At 39.3% G+C, this 26,625-nt stretch overlaps 1 protein-coding gene across 1 annotated transcript in view; it reads right to left on the reverse strand.

Annotated features, from left to right (window-relative positions):
• The window catches only part of KDM5A (lysine demethylase 5A), a 47,199-nt gene that overhangs the window by 3,265 nt on the left and 17,309 nt on the right, over positions 1-26,625 (reverse strand). The window contains exons 11-27 of the mRNA XM_032189064.1: positions 25,052-25,233; positions 23,295-23,457; positions 22,381-22,500; positions 20,965-21,159; positions 20,667-20,848; positions 20,286-20,410; positions 19,883-20,033; positions 16,343-16,460; positions 12,736-13,091; positions 12,085-12,223; positions 10,952-11,131; positions 10,514-10,675; positions 8,751-9,302; positions 7,837-7,980; positions 4,085-4,244; positions 3,564-3,784; positions 1,072-1,482 (exon numbers count right to left, since the gene is read on the reverse strand). Coding sequence (XP_032044955.1) covers positions 1,072-1,482; positions 3,564-3,784; positions 4,085-4,244; positions 7,837-7,980; positions 8,751-9,302; positions 10,514-10,675; positions 10,952-11,131; positions 12,085-12,223; positions 12,736-13,091; positions 16,343-16,460; positions 19,883-20,033; positions 20,286-20,410; positions 20,667-20,848; positions 20,965-21,159; positions 22,381-22,500; positions 23,295-23,457; positions 25,052-25,233 — 3,561 coding nt within the window. The remainder of the gene's footprint in view (positions 1-1,071; positions 1,483-3,563; positions 3,785-4,084; positions 4,245-7,836; positions 7,981-8,750; positions 9,303-10,513; positions 10,676-10,951; positions 11,132-12,084; positions 12,224-12,735; positions 13,092-16,342; positions 16,461-19,882; positions 20,034-20,285; positions 20,411-20,666; positions 20,849-20,964; positions 21,160-22,380; positions 22,501-23,294; positions 23,458-25,051; positions 25,234-26,625) is intronic.

The raw sequence follows: 26,625 nt of genomic DNA on the forward strand, positions 1-26,625 counted from the left end.
TGTTCAAATAAAAGCTTTGATTATATAACTAAGGATATTATCCAGTTTCATTTATGGGAATTTGATGAGTCTGGTATGACCCTCTTTATAAGGTGAACTGAAAGGCACTCTCCTGCCTCTTGTAATCTCGATTCTTTTTAAAATGTGCTACCATAACCCAAATTATCTGTAAAGAGAACAGTTGTATCAAGATTTTATCATCTTATGAGCAATTTATCTTCCAGTCTAATTTCTAACTTTGGCTTTAGATAAAGACTTCAGAAATGGTCTTCTAACACTTATCTGAACACTTGAATTCCACATTTCAACTCTGCAAAAAAGACCAAGTTTTTGATATTTATATTTGATCCTACTCTCCTGTGTAAGCCAGTGCTGTTTAGGGTGAATCCCACAGTTACTGGGAGTAGGGTTTTTGATTGTTTTCTTTAAAGCAGAAAAAACATTCTGAAAAATATTTTGTGACGTTTGATCATCAATTAGTGCGTGTTAAAAGCTGACAATCAGGACAGGCACTGCCACAGAGAGGCAGATCAAGGTGTTTTTGTTGTTGTTTTTTTTTTTTAAATCATAATCCTATTGGGTCTAAAATTACTGCTAATTCATCTCCCAAGAAAGCCGAAGCACTGCAGTGTGCAGATCCCTCAGCCTGCAGCACTACTGTTCACAGTCAGTATGCAAGAAATACAGCAAATGTACTTCAATTACATACTGCCCATTTCTTGCAGAGGCACAGAATGAATTCTTTGAATCAGACAAGGCACGCTTCACATTACCAGCAAATAACAATACCGAGCCCAGTTTGCAGAGGTTAAACTTCCAAACCAAGGCAGAGTGCTTCTTCCCAGACTCTATTTTTTCATCATCAGATGTTTTAAACCAGCTAAAGAGAATGAGATAGGTTTGCAAAGTTTTATTTACACTGATGGACCTACCCAAATACGACTCAATACTCTCACATTTCAGGTAACACTCTTCTTGTTGCTCATGCTGTTCAGCCTAATTGTTAAAATGCACTGGGGTTTTTGTCTTTGCATGAAATGGCCTGGGACAGAACTAAGCAAAAAAACTCACCTTGTCCTTGCAGGGCCTCTGGCAGTTTTGTGCAGCACACACAGCATTCTCATCATCCGACTCCTCAGCTCCTGACCAGTCATACTTAGAAGGAATATCTAGAACCTTCTTCTCTCTTTTCTTCTCTGTGCTGTCCTTTGTTAGTTCCACCTTTGCCACAACTGCCTTCTCTCGTTTCTTCTTTCGCTCTTCTTCCTTAGCCAGTTTCTTTGCCAGCTTGTTCAGCTCCTTTGTCTTATCCATGGTCAGTTTTAGCTTCTTTTTCTTGGGTTTTTCTAGTTTTTTCAGCTCTTTAGATTTTTGCTTCATATCTCCAAAAAACTGTTCTGCTCTCTCCAGCTTTCGTTTCCGCTTCCTCTCCGAAGAGTCCCTCCCTCTCATCTTCAGCGGTTTCTCATCCATGCTGTCATCCTTCAGAGAAAGGGTGAAAAGAGATTTACTTTTGTCCAAACACAAGTTTCCATATACTTTGTTCGAGATGTGCTTACTCCACCATTACACCTTGGTATGGTGGAAGAAACTTGCTCAACAACATCCTGTAACAAATTCTAAACAAAAAAAGGCTCAACTTTATTTTCACTATACTAGAAAACCCTCAGTGGTCAAAGTTTAATGAATTTAAAATCTCCAGTGGAAAAAGTAAAATATCAGCAAGAGTAAGGAGACAAAACAGGCAGTAACCACAACTCCCTTCTCATATTGATTTTCAATAAAAGTTAAGAAGATTAACCATTTGTTAGATGTTCTTGCTTATTTTTCATCCCAAGTCTGTCTTGTTTATTATTTTTGAGAGAAAGCAATTGCTATCCTGGAGATTAAGAAGGAACATTTGCTGAATTCTTAAAATGTATTATCAGCTCAAGCAAGAGAAGAATGTAGAAGATCCATTATTTGAATAGCTCCCAAACTGACACACACTATAAAAATCCTGGTGCCATTAACAGCTCGTAAGTAGCAGATTCTGATCACAAATAGCATTTAAAATTGGCAAACTGTCACTGCATCCAGAGTGACAAGTCCTATTTATATCAGCAAGATCTGCATGTATAGCTCCTTTGTACAAACAAGCCTCACTCGATTTCAGTTAACCCAGCTATATACGTTAACTGTAACAATATTCAGAGATTAAGGACATACTATAAGCCGGTACAGACAGAATCTGTTTACTGTACATGACTTAAAACATAGCACCCTAAACCAAATCCTCCGACAGTTATTTTACAGAACTCTACCTATCTTGCATATGAATAGATGTAAAAGGCATTCAATTCAACACGAGCAGTTCTGGCCAAACAAGCTTTCACAGGGGTTAACCAGAAAATGTTGAACCCTATCCCCTGCCATAAAGCTGTTCTTAACTATTAATACAAGACTGCGGCATGCTATTCATAGAGTGCTACTTGCTGGCATTCAAATTGTTCTTCAAAAAAATCCCATGCCCAAACCATTACATTAAAAGAGCATTAAGCTTATGAAGTGAAGTACGTAGGTCAAAGCAGGGCAATGCGGTACTTCTTGGGAGGCAGGCTCTGCTTTGTACCTCTGGCCTATCTTGTGGCAGCTTGGCAACGTCTCGACTTACCCATTGTGTTGGAGGGCACAGAAAAAACGAGACAATTGACCATAACGCCAGCGTAACCGCGCTGTTCACAGAATGTAACCTTCCACCTGATGTTACTGTACGCTACCAGAAGGTCAAGCAGTGTATTTCCTGTGCTGTTTAGTAACTCAAAAAGCAATCCCACACTCCATAACTACACACGGTCAAACTGACCCCTATCTTCAGCTGACAGACGATGAAGGATGGATTCCAATACAGCTTCAACGCAAGATTTTACTTTCTCATCTAACACACATCCCTCATTTCCACAAAGCATTTAGCCACCGCATGAACGAGGCATAAGTGATTTGGATGAGACCTTAGAATCAGCACATATACCTGCCTCGTTCGCTGTCAGCAGAGCAAAGAGGTCAGCACATCTTCACAGAATATTAAGAAAAAAATGCAGTGTCTGTGCTATTCTGGGGAGAACCAGAATCTTTTTACTTATATTACCAAATCATGTTTTATTAAAAACAATGTTCTTTGCTCAGTAACAACAAAAGCTTGGCAACACACAAATATTATATAAGTATAAGCTGTCTATCTTGCAGGAAATACTTGCGTCTCTTTGGCAGATCAGTTCTGATTCCAAGCATAATCAAGAGCAGAATTTCATTAGCCTTTCTAGAATAAAGTTTGCATTTGGAATTGCCTGTCTGAAAAAAATGTTCCAAATATTGTTAACTGTGGAGGACAGTGCTGCACAGCACGAATGATCAAGGACTGAATTTCCAGGTCTGTTATTCTGTTGTTTTCTGGAATCTCCTATTCCCTGGCTATAACCCAAACATGTCAAGTAGCTAAACACTCGAGTATCCAAGATTATATCCAAAAGTTTTTTGTTTTTTGTTTTTTTTCCCTATGCCAAGGTATTTCTTCAAGTTCGTACCTCCATTACGTGAAGGAACCTGTCCTCAGAGGGTGGATGAGTAGCCTGTAAAATCCGCCAGATGTGCTGAGTCTCATCCAGTGATACCTCTAGCAGATCTCCTACCATCATGAGATCTTCCAGCTGAGCCTTTGCTCCAGGTGACAGCTCCAACACAGGGGGCTCCAGACTGCGAGGTACCAGCGGACTCTTCCGAGGCTGCTTTCTTGGAGTGCTAGAACCTTTCAGATCGGAGGCAAGTTGCATGAGGATAAAAGGAAGGGATGAAAACAAAAAAGAAACAACACGTTTCATACAAGTAATTAAGGAGGGAGACAATTCCAGAGGAAAATAAATGTTGATATAGCTTTATATATCAGACATCAGGAAACAGAACTTAAATGTTACTTAATGTTACTGTATCCTTCTTACAGACAGCATCTCCTTCAATTAGCACAGGTAACGGAGCAGTTCCCCTCTTTACTGACTGCTCATCCCAGCTGTCTGTTCTAATTTCTATCAATGCATAGAAAAGCAAATACCTTGAGAGCAGCTTTTAGAAGCAGATGAATATGCATGTTCGGCACAGAACGAGGGTGCAGTCCACATGTGTGTCACCACTTCCTCTGATTTAATAGGGATTTCCTCATCACAAAACAAATTGGGCTCCAAGCTGCTAGAAGATTTTACACTGGCATTGTCCTGAAAAAGACCCACAGAAAACATGAAATATCTGGATCTAGCAAATACCTATTTCCTACTAAATACCTATTTCCTATTTTCCTGCTGAAGACCAACCAGTCCTGCTGTTCCCAAACACCTTCTTGGAAGCACCTCCACCACAGACACCAAGACCACCAGAAAAAGGTAAAAGTTAGACCCCTACTTAAACAGTGGAAGAATGTAGCAACTGTGGAGACAGGTGAAGTCAGATTTATAGCCAGTGTGTGAGAAACACTGGTCGAGTTTCCCCACTAAGCAGTCCTTCATGCAAGGTCTTCAGAAGCCAGCATAATGACAGTCTTACACTTCGCCTAGATAATTTTGTTTGAAGAATTTGACTGCCAGACCGTAAAGACTGGCACAGTTTTGCAGAGTAAATAATGGCTGCCGTAGGAAGAAATGATTGAAGATCCTACAAGTGAATTAAAAACAGAGTGTGGTCCAGCAGAGGAACTAAGTATCAACAGATAGGTGGCCACTAAATAGCAAAAAAATAAAATGTTGCCTTGGGATCAGGATTTTTAGGCAATTTTGAACTATTTTTAGATACAAACGCCAAAAAGAAGAGGGCTGTAATACTTAAGATTGTTGTGAACATTTTCAGGAACAGAATAATGATGGCATTGGCTTGCGCTCAACGCACTGTATAGGATGGCTACTTGACTTCTTAACTGAATTACAGAGACAAATATTACACATGCCTTACATGCAGCAGGTGGACTCATGAACAGAAGAGTGATTAGGAAAGCCTTAAAAATGGAAAATGCTTTGTTTTGGCTTTGTATTATAGTAGACAGAGAATCCAGAGAAGAAAAGTCCATTTGAGTAGATACCCTGATGTCTACTAGTATTCAATTCTTCCTCACCCCTGGAGGTGAGATTAATAAGGATAATCTCTTCAACGAGCTATCTACTTCCACAGCACTTTCCAGAATGTACCTACCCTAATACATTTGTGATAAAACTGGCCAACAGGTTAAACACACTCAGCATGCCGTGTAGTACTCAAATCTTTCAGAAAACAACAAAAACCAAGGAGGTGATTTAAAAGAATCAAAAGGCTGTAGAGGAGTTAACGACACTATCTACGTGAAGATTAGCTACGTGAGTCCAAACTGGACAACTCAGGACATCGCACCACACAGACCCTGTCATTTCATGACATAAAAAGGGAGTTTAAGAATGGTAATCTCTCTCTGGGTTTCGGTCACATGTTTAGAAGGAAGTGAAGTACACTCTACTGATTTCATAACTAGAAGTGGGACGTTCAGATTTATATTGCCCAGATGAAAAAGCAGAATATATATGTTCAGAATGAATAAAAGATACTTCTCCCTACATAGTAAAGGTCATGTCCCCGCCCGGATCTTCTAGTTATATTACAACAGATTAAAGAAAGTGCAGTCAACAGGGAAATAAATAAATAAATATTTGGTTGCTACAGACAACATAAAAATGAAGGCAATGAAATGTGAGGGAAAGTTACAGTCAATTTGATGACTGAATCAGTCCATTTGGAACAAATCTTAAAAGAAGATTTTTTTTTTATGAGTGCTATTGCACTCATAACAAAGTACTCATTGGCTATAATCATGTTTTAATTAGAAGAAGCACAATATAACCAAATAGGCCTTTTCATGTTTGTTTTTGTAACCACTGCTGTACCTGAGATGTCAGAGACAGAAGCGTAGAACTACAGTCTACGGACCCTTAGGAAACCAAGGATTACTTCTATGGGGTCCACAGTAAATTAACAACACATTCACACACAATGCGTCATAATCTATAAACGTTATTTTTTAAACACATCAATCTAGTAGAAAACATTTATAGACCATAAACTGGAAAAAAAAATTGAAAGTCAACAGTATAAAGACAATTAAATTCTGAGCAACTTTCCTATTTCCTTTGAACTCTGCTGCTTCTAGTTTAGAGCTGAAGGGCGTGGTTGCCTGTGGTTGTCTTCTCTTCCAATCACATTACTGTGATTAGGTTGGCTATCAGGAAGAGCTTCTTTACTGAGAGGGTTGTGAGGCATTGGAATGGGCTGCCCAGGGAAGTGGTAGAGTCACCATCCCTGGAGGTCTTTAAAAGACGTTTTGATGTTGAACTTAGCGATATGATTTAGTGAAGGACTTGTTAGTGTTAGGTCAGAGGTTGGACTCGATCTTGAGGTCTCTTCCAACCCAGACAATTCTGTGATTCTGTGACACCTGACCTAACAAAAGACACTTCTGGTCCCTTCCTGCTTTGTTTTGCTATACTTTTACTTCAGGTTTTTACACTTACATATATGGATGGACATCCAAACCCAAAGGGTAAGTAATGGATTTTGAAGTCATCACAAAATACATCGAACAGAAATTAAATTACACTTCTGCAAAACCTTCAGATCCTAACAAGCATATGCCACCTTTCTTGACATACGCTTTCTTTTATCACAGCCTCAGAATGTGCCACATCTTTCAGAAATACCTTATTATTACTTCCAACACAAGAAACCATTATCAGTTTTATTAAAAAAGAACTAACCTAATTAAAAGTTGTAGCACCCAGTTACAGTGCACTCTTGCTGTCCATTGTGAAATGCCAACAAGACAAATGCATATGATTGCATAAAGCTACTTGGAGACAAAATACTAAAAACAGGACACTGAGGCAGATCATAGCTGAAAAATTTGCTGTCACTCCAGAGAGCTGAAAGGTCTGCCTTAGAAGAATTTCCATGACCACGCTGAGTATTAAACTAGCATTTTTTAAACTAGAAATGACACTATCACTAAAAAGAAATCACTGCACAGAAAGAAACAGTGGTGTTGCTTCTGTCTCTACGCATAACAAAACGACATTTCAGAAGTTTTGAAATGACATACATTACACTGAAAACACTTGGCCATCTCCGTAACTGCCTTTTTTTATGACTGTTCCTCTCCAGCTAAAATATTTTAAAAATCTAACTGCTGCTATGATTTTTGAACTAAACTAGTTTTACAATATGATGCAGATCAAGTCCTGAATATTCCCACACACGAAGTTGAATAGGTGTATCTCCTTTTCTATGGGAGTTGAAAGGAAAGAATGGTATGAAAGGAAAGAATGGTATGAAAATGTGAAAAGAAGCTCTGACATCAGGAAACTTTCTACACAGCATGAAGTTTTCAAAGACTATTTTTTTTGCTATAGTGAAAACTGATGAAGCTCTCCCCATAGACACTTATTCATATTTATGATTCATAATATCTCTGAAAAAGGCATAAAGACAATGTTCAACCTCAATGGTATTATAAAAACAAATCCTTTGAGAAGCACAGTTTTTTTTCCTTGGCACTAAAAAGAACCTTTTGAAACTTGATCACAAGACATTTGGGAATTCTGAAAGAAAACACTACAAAACTTTCCAATATGCCAGAAATCAGACATCTAGATAAAACCAAGAAGTACCTCTTCTGCAACAGAAGCCAGGGCAGAATGTACTTAAGAATAGCTTAAGATATTCTTGTATAAATTGAATTAATTGAAAACAGTTGTTCTGAGCTAACTCCATTCAGACAAGCCACACTGGATTACTTACCTTTATGTCATAGCCATATGTCTCCCTGATGTCTTCATCGGAGTCTGTCTCTTCATCGTCATAATCCAAAGTCTGCCGTGGGGATGAGGACACACTCCCTATCACTCTGTTAAAGGCTGACTGCTGGAAACTAGTTAAGTGTCCCTAAGTGAAAAATGGAATATGAGAATGAAACAATAAAGCTTCCAGAAAAACCTGTAAAAAAAAGAAGTTGAAATCATAGTCACTAAGAAAACTGTGATTCTTTTGGCCTGAGGACAACTGCCTGAACAGTGAAAGAAAAGCCCACTCACAGCAAGATGTGGAAAGATTGGGAAATATCCAAGGAAATAGATTCTTTCACACTTTATTTCCATGTTTTAGAGTAATAGTGAAGAGAAGGATCTAGCTACTGTTGTTCAGTGCTACCAAATTACATCACCCTGTAGTTGTACAAATTTCTTTTGTACAATTGATTACTGGTCTCAAAGATGAATAGCCAACTGTAAAATGCGCCAGTGATTCCCTAGAGTACTCATTGAAATTTCCAAACAAGGTAACGAAATCCCAAGAATGGAATCCATTAGAAATTATAAATATGGACACCTTTGATTCTGTCAGAAGAAAACGGAATTTTGGATATCAAAGCAGCCATTACTTTACCGATCTTCAGGCCACAAGCTGGGTGCTACCTTTGAACCACTGCTTCTTACAAACACCTTCAACAGTTGCCAGTGACATTGAGTTCAGAGTAACAGACCTGCTCCTGGCAAAGCCTGTAACAGACTGCTAACAAGCTAACCACAACCCAGGTACTGAACTAGAATAGTTCTAATTCTCAGACTAATCCTCTAAGGTTCTCCAAGAAGGATAAAGGATTTTAACACACTGAAGAAGGATGAGCATGGTAAAGAGCAAGATATTCACATCCCTACCTGCAGGTCTGGGTTGGCTGCTGCTTTCTGTAGCTCTGCACTGATTATTTTCTCTGTTTTCTCCCGTGCTGCCTGCTCCACCATTCGCTGGCTGAGCACAGAAAGCTTGGCCAAAGCAGATGACAACTCATCAGTGGCCAAAGCCTGTCGTGCTCGGTCCTGCCAACTCATGGCACGTTCTGTCAAGCACTGCAGTGCCTCCCCTTCTGGCAGCCGTACAGGCAGCTTCTGCAGGGACACCAGCAGAGACAGTATTGTCTCAAGCCGTGGCCTTCGAGAACGCATACAAAGTGGACACAAAAACTTCACTTCTTTGGCCTGCCAACTAGAGCCCTTCTTCTGAGAACTTGTTTTGGGAAGGGGCACACAGCCACTATGAAACCAGTCTTTGCACAGCTCGCACTGCAGCATGAATCCACTAGCTGTTTTGCGACAGATACAGAATTTGACTTCTTCGATGCGATCCACCATAGTCATCTTGGCCAGGTTGGCTGCCCTGAGAGCATGCATGGCTTCAATCTCCTTCTGTTCCCGCTCCTTGAATACAGCCACCTGTCCGAAGACAAAAACAGGTCATGACCTTCACAGCTAGGAGCTTATGTTTTATTAGCAACACAGAAAAAAGAAAAAAGACATACCAAGAGATCTTCTTAGTTAAACTAGCCCAAAAGTTTGGAATTTTGTGATCTAGTTAAAACTCTTGTTAAAATACCTCCTCCGTTATCCGCTACGCTCATGAATCCTTCTGACAGATACTAGATAAACATTAGCTCACATTCACCATATCCAGGAAGTTTCTGAAGTTCCTAATTAAATCTGTCATAAGAACACCAGAAGAACAGATTCTGTCTACAGGAAATCTGTTCCATTTATTTGCCTGTGAAGACTATGCAGCTGAGAACAGTTTTAATGCTGGCAGCAGTAGGAGCTTCTGAGTGACCACAGATCTTCAAGAAGTAACTTGCATTTCCTCAGCATCTCCATTTAAGTAACTATAATGAAGAATACTAAAGTAAAATTGACTGTGCATAAGCCACAATAATGAGCTTGCATGTGTTTTCTTTGTTCACGGAAGAAGGGCAGACAAATGACAGCAAAATATTGTGACAAGCTGCATCAATATCCTCCCAACAAGGAAGAATTAAATGTAACATTCTTCTCCATGCACTAGAACCAAGTGCTTACAAACTGCCTGACATTTTTTACACAAGAATGGGGAAGGACAATGTTGAAGTAAAAAGACTTTCTACAGTAAGGTGGGTACCGTCTATGGTCAGCAAATTTAGAATTGACTTTTTACATTTTTTAACTCATGTCAGTAAACCACTAATATCAATCGTAATAATCAAAGGGATGACAGCCAAAACAACTTGAAATGGAATTTACTTCGATTTGGCATCCTGCATAAAACTAACCAAATAAATGGTGATACGGCTTAAGGGAGAGATACAGCTCATTCCGTATGCATTGAAATCCTGTCAAAATAATATTAGTAGTATTTGATGAACAGCCACATATTTTAAACCAAGAGAATGTAAGCCATCCATGTAGCCAGGTTCACATTACACACCTGCACTTATACCCTGAACCGTGCTTCCCTTTACTTTCGCTGCAATTAAAGCTGAACTATATTGTTGTGCCATACATACTATGAGATGTTTGTTTCAGCAAGGTTTTTATCATTTTTTCCATAAGATTTCTACACCGATTAGAGACAAGTTAAACCCAGATATCAGGAGACGCTACCTTTCATTGCTCCTTACCACAGCTGCAGTGTCCCTGGCCTCTTCCAGCCCATCCTCCAGTTCACTTAGGGATTCCAAGTCAAGATCTTTCTCCTTTTCCTTCTCCATCAGCTCCTTTGCCCTCTTCCGCCTATTCTTACTGCTCCCATAAACACCAATATCAGTCCGAGGGCTCAGAACCTGTAACCACCAAGAAAACTTACACCGTCAGTTAGTCCCAAGAAATAGTTTTAATGCGTTCCTTCAAAAGGAACATTTGAAGCTGTCTACACATAAAACAAGACCAACCAAACACAGGCTTCCTGCCTTTTCCATTTTCACCTGAGTACAGCTGAAGCTTATTATTACACTGTATTATCAAAAGGAGATGGAATCTTTTGTAACCAAACCATTCAGACTGCAGGGGACTACCAAGATCCATTTCTGAAGTCCGACACTGAACTGTCCATGGCTTACCTGTAACAGACTGTAGCTTGAGTTCTTCTTCAGGAAGGTCCTTCCCGTGCGCTCCCTCCAAGCCCGTGCAGCAGCTACCTGTGACTCCAGCTGTGGCAAGGCATCCAGACGCACCGGTATCGGGCGGCCTTTGGCAGACAAGTTCTCGAGTTGCTCCAGGTAGGCATAGTTGCTCCCATTCTGGGGTAAAAGAAAATTCTCTAATCCAAAGATTCTAACAATTTTATCACTGGCCGGTTTAATTTCAAGCTATACACTATTTTAGTCACTGATGAAAATAAGAACAGAATGGAAAGGAGAGTGGGGTTTCAATCTTACTGTTACTTTAAAAACTCCATCTCACTCAGTTTCTATTTTAACATCTGTTCTGACGTGGCCAGCTGGCTTAGGGAGTAAGACATTTCATTTCTAGATGGCAGTCTTAAATCCTATCTGCTCCACAGCAAGATAAATTAAATATCTGAGGGGCTGATGTGAAGTCAGTTGAGATTCTTGCTTCAGCTCCCAATAAATACCTGATACAAGAATAACAGTTGCAGTCCAGAGATTAATATACAGGAATATCACAGAAACCACGTCTCTTTTGGACCAAGTTATCTGGGTAGAACAACAGAAAAGTGGAGTGTTCTGCTGAACTAATGATGCCATAACTTCATCTATTTCAAGACAGAAAATTGCCATCAGTGCCATTAAATCCTACACCACAAAAATTTATTAAACACATTTAGGGGAGAAAAATAAAAACGTTTCCATAGCCAACTCCAAAACTGAAAACCTTTAAGCAGTATCTCCTCCACTGCAGCTGAGTATTTCCAGCGACGGTGTGTAGAACAGTTTCAATAATAAATAAGGCCCCACTAGAGTTACATTTGTATCATAACAAAACTGTCAGCTTTTACATCCCCCATGAAACACACAAAAGAAAAGGAAATAGAAATTGGATAGCCAACGGGGAAACAGCAGCACAAAAAGAAGAAAAGAAATTGAAGCACACCATCTACGGTAAGCATATTTAACAGCTATGGCAAGGTTTCCCTTCAGGTCACGTTTGTGGGTAAAGGGGCTAGGAATAAAGAGCATGTCTAAATAAAAGGATGCAAGCAGAAGATTCCAGTCCCTGCTGTAACCCCTACCTGAATGGCCTCCACTTTGGCTGTCCAGTCTCTAGCCCGCTGCAGGGCTTCTTTCAGTGCCAGCACATTGGGCAGGTAAGCAGGGATGTTCTTTGCTTCATTCACGATCCCCTCCAGAGCCATCATACTTTGGCGTGGTCTAGAGTAAGAAAAACCCGATTCCAGCCTTCTCTCAAAATGCCAGTCAACTAAAGCCATAAATTTGACAGGCTGGCGATGCAATTTCATCACTACACTGCAGTGTAGGATACCGTGGCTCTATTCTGGGAGGGTGCTACAGGCTGCCAAGTAACAGCAGAGGTCAGAAAGCTGCTGGACTTTGCACAATCAAGTTCAAAAGGGCACAGCATCAGAACTCCTTAACATTGAGGAAACTGTTGTGCAGCATACTCTGTGGTATTTTTTTTTCATTTGAGGGGCAGAGGGGTAAACAGCAAAAACAGCAGCAACACTCACACCCTCCTGCCATCGTACAATACAACAGGGAGTCAACTCTTCTGCAACTCATTAACAACCTGAAATCCAACTTTTGAGCAATCAAAGTAATATACTGCAGCTTCACAGCCCCTACTTTTCACCACACTCCTGGAAAGAGGCTGAGAATCCTTGCAGTGTGTGAACTGTAAGAACAGCTTGCAAGGGAACACTCACCTGGCCTGCAGGCAGACCTTGGCCTTCTCCTCCCACCTCTCTGAGACTGTCAGCAGCTCCTGCAGCTCAGCCATGGCTTTCTCTACAGCATGGTGTGGTGCCAAGCCCACGCCTGAGTCAATCAGCTTCTTCATCACATCTAGGGTGACCCTCTGGGGATCCAAGAGGGTGGACCTCACCTCATCCAGCCACCGTGCCTGCTGCAGTTCCTGCTTCAGCCTTGGAAGTTCAGGAAGTTCTACATAAAGGCCAGAGCCCATGTCTATCAACTCTTGCAGCTTGGAAGAGTCTGGGATCTCATCCATCATAGCTTCTTGGGCACGCTCATGAAATTCTTCCACATCATCAAGCAGATTCTGGAGTAACGTACAGTAAAGAGTGATTAGGAAAAAAAAAACAAAAAAAACAGAATCAGAACAGAAAGTTGACTGCAGGATCAGTCAGCTGTGAATTTGTATGGGATCATTATATAATCAGCCAAAGCTTCTACAAACAATGTCAACAGCCATCAAGTCTGACATAAGTCAGGGACCAGCTAAACACATTTGACCTAACATTTCATGCACTATGCATATTAGTTACATCAAACTCTGCACCTAAAATAGTATGGCTGCAACTAACTACAGATCCCAACAAAACAGAATATTATGGACTGCCCAGTCAATGTTAATTTCAAAATAGTGGGTTGAGGAGGGACTTCTGCAAACATCTCATCCTTCCAATTTAGTGTTGGAGGCATTACACTGCTGATGGTAACGCACAACAAAACACAATATGCTGAGGAAAAAGAACAAGCTGGAGTCGTACAAGGACACGAAAACCAAAATATCATTAAAAGAACAATGGTCAGGTTTTAAAAGTATGCCCACCACTTAAATACGTCAGGGTTTTAGCTTATAAAGGAAAGATATGAAAATACAAGCACCCTCTAATGAAAGGAGAACTTCACAGACATTCAACTGCACTGCTGCAGTTGTCCACATCCTCATGTTTTGGAACTTCAGTGAAAAAATCAAAGAAAGCAAACTGACAGGAAAGTATCTCTGTGGGAGATTTATTCAAGGACATTCAACCAGTACACTCAATTGATTCACTCCCGAGACTCTTACAGAAAGATATTACTGATGGCAATTCAGTAGCAGAATGAAGAGCAAAACCTGCATTTCCTATCCCTTAGCTTATTGCCCTTTTTGTCTGATGCTGCTTTTCACGACTGTCTGGAAACCAGAAGACATTTAGAAAAAAAGAACAAGACCCACATTATAAGGATTTTGATGCAGGGAACATATGCTGAACGTTCCATAGCTACAACAGTAAATTATTACAGTCTAATAATTATAATGGCTTTTGTGTTAGAAAATACTCATCATCCAACATGATAATTATTTTGCAATTCATTATGATGGATAATTGCATTCAAATGCCATGCTCAAAGTTAGCGAGTGCTTAGGCATAAATGATCATTATCTGACTTCATTCAAAAACTAAGACTATGATTTTTAACCCGCAAAATGATAATATTTATCCATTTTACTAGCTAGGGACTGTTGAAGCTTCAAGGACACGCACTTGCACAAAGTACTTCAACAAAACTAGTTCCCTAGTGCTCAAAAAAACCCCACAGCTTTAGAGAGAGACCAGCTGGGAGAAAATATTTAGGCAAAAAATTAAATTTAAAACTCTTAAAAGAGTTTACAAAATGGATAAAAAGCCTTAATAAGCCACCCAGAAAAAGGATGCAACAGCATGGAACTGCTATATAATAAGTGACAATCAGAAAACTGGCAAAGAATATAATGATGTCCTCAACTCTGTCATCTACGGATTATGCCTTAAGTAGAAGCAGGTTTTAAAGACATTATAATCAAATGGCTCTTAACAATCTTACGGGTCTATTAGTAGATGATAAAATTTCACAAGGCAGACAAGAAAATGCATTTTTGTACTTTGTTTTGTATTTGGAAAGAAATGCACTAAGATCTTCCTATCTTATACCTTCCACTCAATTAACTGCTGGGAAACACATTCAGAAACATCTTTGAAGGATAAAGATTAGAGTCAACAGGCCTGGATAATCAGAATCCTGCAGTCCTACAGAGCTTACTGACGGTACCTGTTTTCAGCAACACCACCACCAATATCATCAAGACAAGAAACAAGTCCAATGTTAAGTCTCTCTGTCGTATCAATATCAAAGAATCACGGATGAAGAAGGTCTTAACCAACAATAGTAAACACTTTGACAGAAAAACAAATCTTTTCAAACAAGACTAACTCGATTATGTTCTAACCTAGATAATTGGTTATGTAGAAGTAGCTGCACAAATGGTAATATTTAGAATTTTAGGGCCTGAGTTTAGCACTATAAAACATTCTTCTTAAAACTGTATCAACAGAGATCATATGAGTTAATAAATGGTTGACATACATCAAGAACTGTTTATCAGAAAGAAAAAAAAAAAAGAAAAGGATGTTTCTTGAATGTTTTTTTTCTAGAGGCTGGTTAGCAGGCCAAACAGTATTTAACATTTCATCAGTGATACAGAAACAAATTAAAATTACTGCTGAAAACACTTGCTGTGATAAAAACTGCCAGCGTGATAAATGATAATGGCAGCCAGGGGTATCAGTATGATCTGGATCGCTTATTAGTCTAGATTCACTCAACGACAGGTGCACAGATATATACGAAGGACAAGAAATGCAGGCCACGCATACAGATTAAGTGGGCTATAACCTGAAAAGCAAAGGCTGAGAAGGATGTGATGTGAAGAATTGCCAATGTGCTACTGCCTCCCTGCTCCCATAAAGGAGCACACCAGGATAACCTTCAGAACATATGAAGGGTATGATTTAATAGGAAATTCCACTACTATAGACAGCATTAAAGATGCTGGAATAAGAGTAACTGCCTGACTGAGATAAAATTGGGCTGCTTGGACAGTGACAGGTAGAAGGGATCTTTTAATCTTGGTGTAGCTATAAGACCATCACACCTGACTGTGTCAAGGTGCAACAGGCACCTTGAAAATATATGTTCACATAAAATGCTTTGTTTCAGTTGCCTAAGTGCTGGCCACCATGCAATACCTCTGTCTGAGACTGCCACACAAGATCTCTGGTATTCTTCCAGAATGGCAATGGAGGCCAGACAGAACAGCTTAGAGCCACTAGATATCCAGGTTTAGGTGACCAAACTGAACCCTACATATCAAGCTGCTAGGACTACACGAGCACGCTAGCATAGCACGAACACCATTGTTGCCCACTTGCAGACATGCTTGCAGATGAGCAGGAAATACACATCGCCATTCCAGCATGGACAGATGGCAACATGTCATCAGCACAACTTCAATAACACTAAGATTACCCAATAAGGCAGGCTAAATGTATCCAGAGTATTCTACTTTTTTACGAACTTCACTACAAAGCAACTACTTGCTATGAAACACCCCATTCAATTCATCTCTGTCAGCGCAGGACTAATCCTTAAAGTAACGTCTTTCGTCCTTTATACCAGGCAATGTTATCTGTTAAAAAAAAACACTGAACAAAGCAAAGGGCACATCACACTTACAGTATATCCAAGGAAGAGATGCAAACTTACCTTTACTTGTCGGGCCTGGCTGATAACACAGGGTAAGCTAAACAATTGCTGCACAAATGCCTTCAGCTCCTCCATCGTCAGCTTGGTCCGTGTCCTTCCACTGTCTTGGCTCTGTCTGCTGCGTGAATGGACAAAATTAGTATTATATGGGAGACAGGACAATGATCCCTGGATTTAATCCCATTGACAGAAATCTATCAAGATTACTGAGAAATTACAAAAAAATTCTTCACTTCAAAACTCAAAAAAAGCCTTCCCAAGAATTCCAGTATCTTAAAAACTATATTTAATGTAATTCCTCTAACCATCTTCAAGAGAATTTACCCTATTCTTTGAAGCAGGAGTGTCTAGATGACTTTCCAATTGTTTATTCCAAATAAGTAAAAGAACATAGCCCCAAAAAGCAGCATGAATAGAATTTGGGTGGTTGGTTTGTGTTTGTTTTTTTGGGGGGAGTTTTGTTTGTTTTCCTCAGAACTACTTAACTCTGATTAGAACAAAAATCCCAAACTGTTTTTGGTAGAATAGTGGTCACAGCTTCATAAGATAACCAGGGCAAGTAAATGGCAGGTAGAATTGCTTTCTCTCCTCCTGTAAGCCAATGGATTAGACACAAAATGCCACTGGTTGAAATAAGTAAGGGAAAAAACACTGAATGAACTACACAAATCCATTATGCAGCTACATGAACTATATAAAGTCCCAGGTGCTTCAAATATAAAGTAATTCAAGATGCCTCAAATGTGAGGAAACAGAAAAGGAAAGAAAAGGAGGAACCCCTTCAAAAATTACTCAGGTTGATCAGATGCAGATAAGGACAAAGTCAGGAATTGATGAAAACAGAAATGAAGAACAAGACTGCTCTGAAGCACAAGACCTACACATCTTCAAGGCACTGGAAGACACATTCAAAACCCCCTCCAGATGAAAGCAGAAGCTTTTTTTGTAAGGGTCTCCATGTCATATGGGAGAGAATATAGTAAAAAACAAAACCTGAAGAAACCCACCACTCAAGCATAGAAACCTATTCCAAAAAAAAAAAAAAACTGAAATGGAAGAAGTCTCAGAACACTTGATACATGAACACCTTCAGAATTCAACTCCTGGGCACCTCCAGCAAGGGATGTATCTACCCATAAGGATACTGGTTGAGGTTATGGTTAACAAATCTGTGGGAACTGTAAAAAACATTTCTGGAAGTGAAGGGCATGGAGTTAAACAGCATCAGTGGTGATGATGCCACGACTTCTGCAGAATCTTTCTCATCAATTCAGATTTTGAGCAAGAGGCATGCAAAATGGTATGCAGGAAGCCGTATGGGCCAAAAAATAAAGGAAAAAGAAGTAACACTGATTCCCTGTCTCTAAGTTGATAGCATAAGACATTTCCAAGGAACTAATTTCAGCAATGATCCTCTCTTGTAGTTAGCTTGAGGGACAGAGCTATTTCCAAGATCCATGTGGGGTATGTACTTGCTCAAGCAGTTGACTGCCATGACAGGCACTGATGAGAATTCTTGGATATGGAACAGCAATAAGCTCTGGAAAGAAGTCTTACTTTCTAAAGCTGTCTCACTTGTTGCCAGAGAACTGATGAAACTGGCCTTGCAACAGGAAAAGACTGCTACAGAGTAGAACATGTCCTGCAAAGACACTTCCATCAAGTATCACTTGAAGCAAGTATCACAAACCAGATGAATGCAGCAGTTGTGACACTGCACAAATTAAACACTTGGTATAAATTATCACTGGCAGGCACAACAGTCTCGCTAGCAGGACAGATTTTAAAGACTGAAGAGCTGTTCCCTGCTAAGCAATCTACATTTTATTACATTAAAGAAAAACAACATTCAGTCTTTCAACCCATGGTCTTAAATATAAAATTTAGATGAATCATCACATGTAATTATGCTATCTAAGTCTCAGAGAGAAAAAAAAAATACTGTAGGCTTGATTTGCTATGACAGACAGTGAGAAGGAGAGGGAGCTGCACTGGACCCGCTGTGCCTCCAGTACTCTTGTGTGTGACAGTGAACGGAGCACAGAGCTCCAAGAGACACCCCTGCAGGAGGGCTCGCTCTCCTTCCACAGCACCCTAGTGCTCTGTCCCTAGTCCAGGCACAGACTGCCACAGCACTGCGTGGCGCACAAAAAGGTACAACTACCCCTGCCTATGAAAACTCACAACTTTCAGCATTAAGGGAGAGAAAAAGCGTGGGGGTATAGAACCCATCGCCACGGTTCTGTGTCACCTATTTCTCTGTTTTACATACCATCAGATGCTACATCCTTAGCTACACCTGGATCATGGCTTTATTGCTGCTTTATTCCCTGCCAAGTAGTTCAGTTTCAACACCCATTTTTGATTTATTTATAACCTTATCCTTTGTGTAAATGTGACCCACCTCAGTGTATTAAATATGAGCATAAATGTTAAAGAACAAGCTGAAGGCAACCTCCATATTTAAACTTCCTAACACCATTTAAGGAGGATTCAAAATATTTGCTTTGGAAAACTTCTCAAACCTCAGTTTTGTATCACATTGCGACTTAGCATACAACCACCCTTAGGTTATGAAAGTCTTCCCTTGACCCCTGGGATTCATCTTAGTTCAGATACACCACTGACAACTGTTGGTTCTTTCTAACGGATCTACTTGTTGCAAAAGGCCTGGAAATGCACCAATTAACTGGAGGCACGTCTCTGGAGAGAAGGCTGACATACTCCAACAGCTGGAGGAGGAAGCAGCAGCAACAGATCCGAAACATCTGGGAACTACCAAAATAATTAAAGTTTACCAGGAACAGGGCAATACAACAGCTGTAGCTCTGCTTCCTCCATCCAGACCAGAGTTCTAAGTGACCGTACCTTTGCGCTAGCAGGATCCTACAAGCAATTATAAAATAAACACATGGGCTTTCTTTCCCCTGCTCAGATTCAGCAAAAATGCTTCTCTATTCCAAAGAAGAGTTTTCAAGGTGTAATACCTGATGTAATTAGGCCTGTGGCATAACTCTAAGATTTCAGTTTTCAAATTGAAGCAATGATGATGCTTTATGTCCTGTGTAGCAAAGCTGGCTATTATAATTCACAACATATTTACTTTTCACCTCCCTCCCTTAAATAAGCCTTACATTTTACACCAAAAACTATGCATACAAAAATACAGAGTCAACTCTTATATTCAACATAGGAAATCCAAGTTAAGAAAAGTTTATCATACAACCTTTGGCACAAGAAAGGTGGTTACTTTTCTGTGGTTAATTTCTGTCCCCAGAAATTCAGAAAAATACCTGATCAGCGATCAAACAATTTTTCTGAAGGATTTCATGTTTCAGTAGATAGGTCAGTGGAAAACAGTATGTTTGACACACTCCAAGAGCTGTTAGGCCCTTTGTGTCACTGTATCTGTCTCCCCAACCCCTCACTACGGGCAAACACCAAGAGAAGTTGGTAGGAAGTGAGAAACTCAGGGCTCTCATATTTCCAAGTCCAACCCAATAACAACTTTAGAAACTTTAAAGAAAAAGTCTGTCCTACCTGTGTTTTTGCTTTTTGCTCAGAAGCAGCTGTGCTACTGAAGCACAGGTCTCTGCTTCTTTCACTGCATCTCTCAGCTTGCGGAAGAGATCATTTTCTGGGTATTTTCTGTCTTCAGCATCTTCCAACATCACTCTCAACTCAATGACATCTGTAATAATAGCGTATAGTTTGTATGCAGAAACAAAAGACATTTTAGATCGCTTCCAAAGCCTTCAATCAACATTCCAACAGGCTAGTTCAATTTGAAACACACAATGATGAGTAGTATTATACTCTCAGTTTAGCTCATTTCTTTTTTCCACTAAACAATACACAGTGTTTTCCCTCATTAAAATGAGAACACAGGGGAAAAGGAAGTGGGACGTCCTGAAACTCCTGCAATGAACAACAGAAGTCTGACCTTTCTTGTGGTTGAGGTTGGCAGACAGAGCTTCTGTAACTCTACTGACCCAAGTGTCATAAGACTGTGCTCTAACTTTCACTCCATACAGCAAGGAAGGAAGGTCTTCCAGTGGGTACCGGTACCTGGAGATGCAGAAAGAAAATCAAGCTAGAGTATTAATGCTCATACAAAACCCATGATATTGCTTATATTGAGTTCTCCCAGCTAAAAAGCCAGAAAAACACAAAATATCCTCTGCCTTGAATGCAAGAACCAAGCAAAGAGGATAAAAACCTCTTTGATTAAAGGAAGAAAAGCATCACCAAATGTTATATTTGGCCACTGCCTCCAGCACACTACAAGAAGAAAAGATTTAAAAAAAAAAACACACTTGTGTACCTTAAACACTTCTTCTGCATGGGACATGGACATAAATCAGAAGGATGGTATAGGCACACCAGACGCTCAGGATTACAAGAACACGTAAGAGCTGACAAGAAGCACGTGGTTCTGCAAGCTGTGCACTGACGCTCATCATCTGGAACAAGTTCAAACACCTCTTCTTCAGACATCAACACTCCCTAACAAAAAAAATAAGGCACTTGCTACAAACTCTAATCCAGGCAAGACAGGAAGGGAAGGGGGGAGCAAAATTCCTTTTGCAAACAAAGTAAAAGAGTTGCCTTTTATTACTCACCATCTGTACAACAGATTCCCTTAAGCGTGTTTCTTCCTCTATCATTAATGTCATCTCCTTGCAGACCATGGCAGCCAGCCCAACATCCAAGCACTCTGGATCTGCAGCCATCTTGAAGATCAGCTCTTCATGGGAGAAAACACAATGACGTCCCAGCCTTCGGTAATGACTCACACACTGACGTCCAATTGGAAGCTACAAAAAAAAACAGAAGCAAAAACCACGTCTGTCATTTTGGGAAAAGACATTTCAAGATCATCTCTTACCCCAACTTTCCTTCCTTTCACAAAACCTGGGGAAAGACTGACACTCAGAGATACCATTGTATCTTTCATGACAGAGACAAATATAAAAGCGTTAAATCATATCACATATGAGGATAAACAAGATATCCATTGGCATGTTAGGGGGCAGGCAGGCATCTGCCATAACCTAACTTTCAGATACAAGTTTAAGAGCTCTCCTAAGCTCTTTTTAGTTTCAGTGAAGGGAACTGGAACCATAATAAAGTCACCTGGTCTCTGTTAAGGTGAAATACACTGCCCTCTGGAAATTACTATGCTTGGACTAAAAGTTAACTGAAACTGGTACCACTCATTTTGTGGCCTTTAAAGCAAAAAAAAAAAAAAATTAAAAAAAAAAAAAAAAAACAAAAAAAACATAAATACTAGATACATTTGCTACAGATTTCTGGGTTACATTTTGCATAAAGAAAAGAAGTTTCACATGCCTCGTGTCAGTTTAGAAGTTTTCCCAGGGGCTATACACAGACCACATCATGAGCACAGAAAAAGGGACCACTGACAATCCCGCAGACAATTTCTCTGATGAATGAACAAACGTCTCTGGTTAATGACCAGGAGTCGTACTTAAATGTATTAAAACAGAAGTTGGAGATAAATAAACTAGAGATGTGATTTTATCTTCCACCTGTAAACTCTGGATAGTGATAGGACACACTATTGACATCTTATTGAAAGAGAATCCACATAAGCTATGCTCTGCCGTGCCATGGCTATCATAATGTGGGCTAATATAATTAAAAGATACAATGAGATGGCTCAAAAGGAGAACAAGAGACAGTTATATAGCTATCTCCAACAAGCAAATGACAACAGATATTCAATACAGTACATTAATCTATATGAAATCCAGAAAGATGCATTACAGAAATACTAACTAAAGGTACTGTAAAATCAATAATTGAAAAGGAAGATCAAATGCAGAAGTTTCAGTCTGAAGCTGTTTAAAATTATGTGCTCAAAATCATTTTCTGTAATGTAAATTGACATCAATCTCACTGTTGTACCAGGAACCAGAAACATAAAACATACTGTGTAGCATAAAAACTACTAACACTCTCATTGCAAAAGGTCACCTAGCAGAGTCATATGAAACAAATACAAAAGAACAGACCCAGTCAGCAGTGCAGAAGTTCACAGCTTCAGCAAAGTTGTATCCCTGGTTAAACCCAGAGTGATAGGCACGAGGAAAGGTCACAACAAACTCGCCAGCGCACTGATTGGTCCTGTATACCTAATAAAAGTGAGGATAAAAGGGAAAAAATAAAAAGAAACTTGCAACAGAGGTTAAGACATTATTATGCGGTGTCTGAACAACACCTTCTCTACCTACGAACCATCACAGGCAAAACAGCCATCTCAAAAGCGTTAAGGATTGGTTCTGTCTTCTCAAAGTGAATCCTCAGTTCATAGCCTTACTCAAAAAAAGCTAGATATGTAACTCAACAGTTTAAAACTCTCTTTATGAATCCCAAAAGGGATGTTTCTCTATCATTATTTAATCCACCAGACCACAAAGTGCAAAAGCTTTTGGAAACAGTTTATGGTTTGCTTTTCTACAGTATTTGCCAGAGAAGAAATTTATCTTAACAAAAAAGCAAATGATAGTGACTGCTGCTTAAAGGTCTGCTGTCAATAGTGTTTGGTCAAAACAGTTTGTAAAGCTGAGATTTCTATAAAACATAAATGTTTCACTGTCAAAAAATATTAAAACCAATTCACAGACAAATGTGCTGCTATAGCAGGAGTTATTTTCAATAAAAATGAAATGTAACACAATGTACTCTTGTTCTGTAAGATATTTTTTGTAAGAAGTTTGGCATGCTCTTCTGACGTGAGATGATTAAAATTTCATGATGATGATAGAGAAGGATACTAGAAAATGTATTTTAAAACCACTCCATAACTAATGAATTGGAGATGTAAACGTCCACTGCAAAAATCCTTCAGAGTTATGTCAAACCATTGTTACAGAGATTTGGCACAGAATGACAAAGTGAGCGGATAAAACGCTCGTGTTCTACTCACTGGTACACCATGTTCCATCAGTACGTTGGGGTTCATGATAGTGACCAGCTGATGCAGGAGATCAGGCTGGGATTCAAATAGCTCAGGAGCTAACTCCTTCATCACATCCTCCAGTTGCTCTGCTGCATGAGATGGCACGCCATACCACGTCTTCGGCTCTCCCCTAATAAAATAACCACAATAATCAACATGTTATTTACAGAGAAGCAATGATGCCAACCAACTGCAAAGTGTATTTCTAACCGCACAGTGCACACAAACCAAATATTTTACACGTAGGCACAAAATCACTTTAATCAAAAACGATTTGATGTTGTGTGTCATTTTTCATCATGTATAATTTTCATCTGAAAAAACAATTACTCTACAAAACAACTATCAACACATCTGACAGCAGATTTGCCATGACAAACCTAAGATGGAAGATACTGTCATTTACCATGCTCTAAAGGGATAAAATGGGCAATCCTTTTCCTTTAGGAAGCAGAAAAGAAAATACATCAAGCAAAATCTTGGCCATTACAGCCACTGTTTAATAGAAAAGAAAAAAACCACAAACATCACGGTATTCCTCCATTCTCTCGATTAGTCTTGAAGAAGTCTTATGTCTGAAACCAGTGGCAAAGAATATCACATAAAGAAAGTGGAATGAACCAGTGTGAAGAAGTATAATCAATCCCTCTAATATGCATAACCAGTTATTAAAAACCAGTGTTTCACTGGACCCTTAAGACAGAAGATACTTAATAAAATGGGTTACTTAAGTACAAGAGAAGAAAGGACACGCAGGGCCAAAATCAAACAGAGTTACTTGAGAACATATCATTCTAGTCTTTCCAGTCCTGTGTTAAGCAAAATAAACTGTAATGATCTAGAAACTATAGTATCGAAATTTTGGGGTTTTATTAATTTTGTTTTATTAAGAAGTACAATATCTGCTGAAATATCTGAATCAATTTATATAGCACTTGCTATCTAACTATATTAATAACCTTATTATCACCAATCCTCCCAAAAGTTAGACAAGGAATGGTGTAGCATTATCTTTGGTTCCGACAGGTTTCAGTGACATCTGCTGGTCGGACACAGCTAGCAAGCCCCAGTAAGTATGTACTGCTCTATATCTGCCTGGGCTGCTGGAACTTACCAGCTAACACAAACTCCTCACATACTGATCCAGTTAATAGCATGCTGAGGACAATAACTGAACTCTAAACAAACTGAATCCTCCTCTTCAGCCTGTGGATCAGAACTTACTAACAAATAGTTCTCCAGAAACATGCAGTCACAGTCTAAAGGCTATCAACTTATCCTTACCAGATGTACGACAAACTTTCCTTTCTGAAGGGGTGCTTCCTACAGCCTCCCCTCATCCTACTCCCCTGATAAACTGGGAAAACTGCAATGCAAGGAGTTAATCTGTCGATATTCCACACTATATTCCACACCAGTGAACTCCAAGTCAGTTCAAAACCAAAAACTTTCTTAGAAAAGATGTTAGCCTCTAAACCATGATTTTGCAGTGATACTAGATTGTTGGCAACACAAGAATATTTAATCAGATCATGAAAAATATTGAAGTGCTTAAAACAGTATTTGTGTTCTCCTTTTCATTTAAGAGTAGGGACTGTTCATTATAGCTGTATAGCTTTTGGTTTAAAAGTTATGAGGAAGCATAGGTATTTTCAATTAAAAAAACAAATTTACTAAAAGCAAACAAGGAAGTGTAAGATAGATGTGCAAAGGAGGGCCCATACCAATGCAGGTAGTTGATGGAATAGCTCCAGTGGTCTTCAATATGCCAGCAAAACGAGGAGAAGCACATCCCTACATACAGCCAAGGTACCTTCATGCCAGAGATGTCGGCATTGATATGAGCAAGGACTGATTGTTCCAGAATTGGCATGTTATTTAAGTTCCAACCAGAAAGTGCATAATCCTGCAAGAAAGAAAAGGAGAAAATTCTCAACAAAGCAGATGACCATAAGGACATTAACTCTAGAAAAGAGAAGTACAAAGAAAGATCAACTTATCCATTTCTATAGCAGACATTGCACAGTATTCTCCAACAATGAAGCACCTGAACTAGGAAATACTTCCTTAAACTCTTTAGTCGGCATTTAATCAGACTATGGGCTATGTACGTTGAAATACTAGAACTGGCCTTATTTTTTGGATCAACGCTCATCTACTTAAACTTTGATCCTCCCCCAAGTTTCATGCATTTCTGAAGGAAAAAAAAAATACCAACACTACCAGAAAAGCAAATGATAGAAGTCTTCAATAAAATGGGGTAACTTATAATTTTTAATACCACAATGAAACTCATGGTATTATTTCAGCTTTTGAGAGACCTGCTTTACTATGCTGCAGTTTATCTTGATCTTCATAAATTATTTCAGCAGGTTTTCAAGAGAAGAAATTCCCAAACTTATTTCACAGAAATCAGCACCACTAGTTAAGCAATTCCACATTTACTTCAAAATGTGCTCAAGTCTGTACAAAAAAAAAATGAAAACTCAGACTGCTGCTACCATTCTACTCTTAACCTTAACGAAAGCTGTTAGCACACGTTCAGTCAGCTTAGGCATATCCTACAATTGCTGAAAGGAATGGTCCCACCCTCACTTCAGCCATGTTACTGTTGTTTCCGTCACACTGACACTAAAGATAAAGCAGTGAGTACAATGATCTGGCTAGAAAGTATTTTCTTTTAATTACTACTTTCATACAAATAGATCAACAAGCACTTCTGACTCACCCAGCAGTTACAAAATCACTGCACCACCAAAGGCACAGGTAGGAAGGTGCAGACATGGGTGGAAGACAACAGTGAGCAGGATTACCTTTTCCAGGGATTGCAATGAATTGATTTGGGTGCTGTGTAATCATGAAAACACACCCTTAATCTCATTTTGTAAGAATTCAAACATATAAGCAGCCATAAAATTGATATGCTACAGTAAGGTCTCAGGAAAAGTCGGTAATATACTTACCAGATGTTCTTTATCTTATTTTCCATAATAGGATGCTACATTTTTTTTTCATTCTTACAGTATGCACAGCCAGAAAAACAAGCTAAATCTGATTAGTCTGTTTTATTTATTATGAACCTCCTGAGGAGGTTAGAATTATGTTTCGGTAGATAACTCTTCAGAACAAGAAAAGAAAATCTTATCAGTTTCCTTACACTTGGATATCCCATAATACGGGCAAAGATGCGCAAGTTGTTAAATGATATAAAACAGGTGTGACTTCAATCATGACAAACAGCCTAGCTATCAGCAACCTCATCTGGCAAAGAACCTAAACTGTCAGATAAATGCCCTGC

Source organism: Aythya fuligula, chromosome 1 (assembly GCF_009819795.1).
Source record: "Aythya fuligula isolate bAytFul2 chromosome 1, bAytFul2.pri, whole genome shotgun sequence".
NCBI classification, from domain to species: Eukaryota; Metazoa; Chordata; class Aves; order Anseriformes; family Anatidae; genus Aythya; species Aythya fuligula.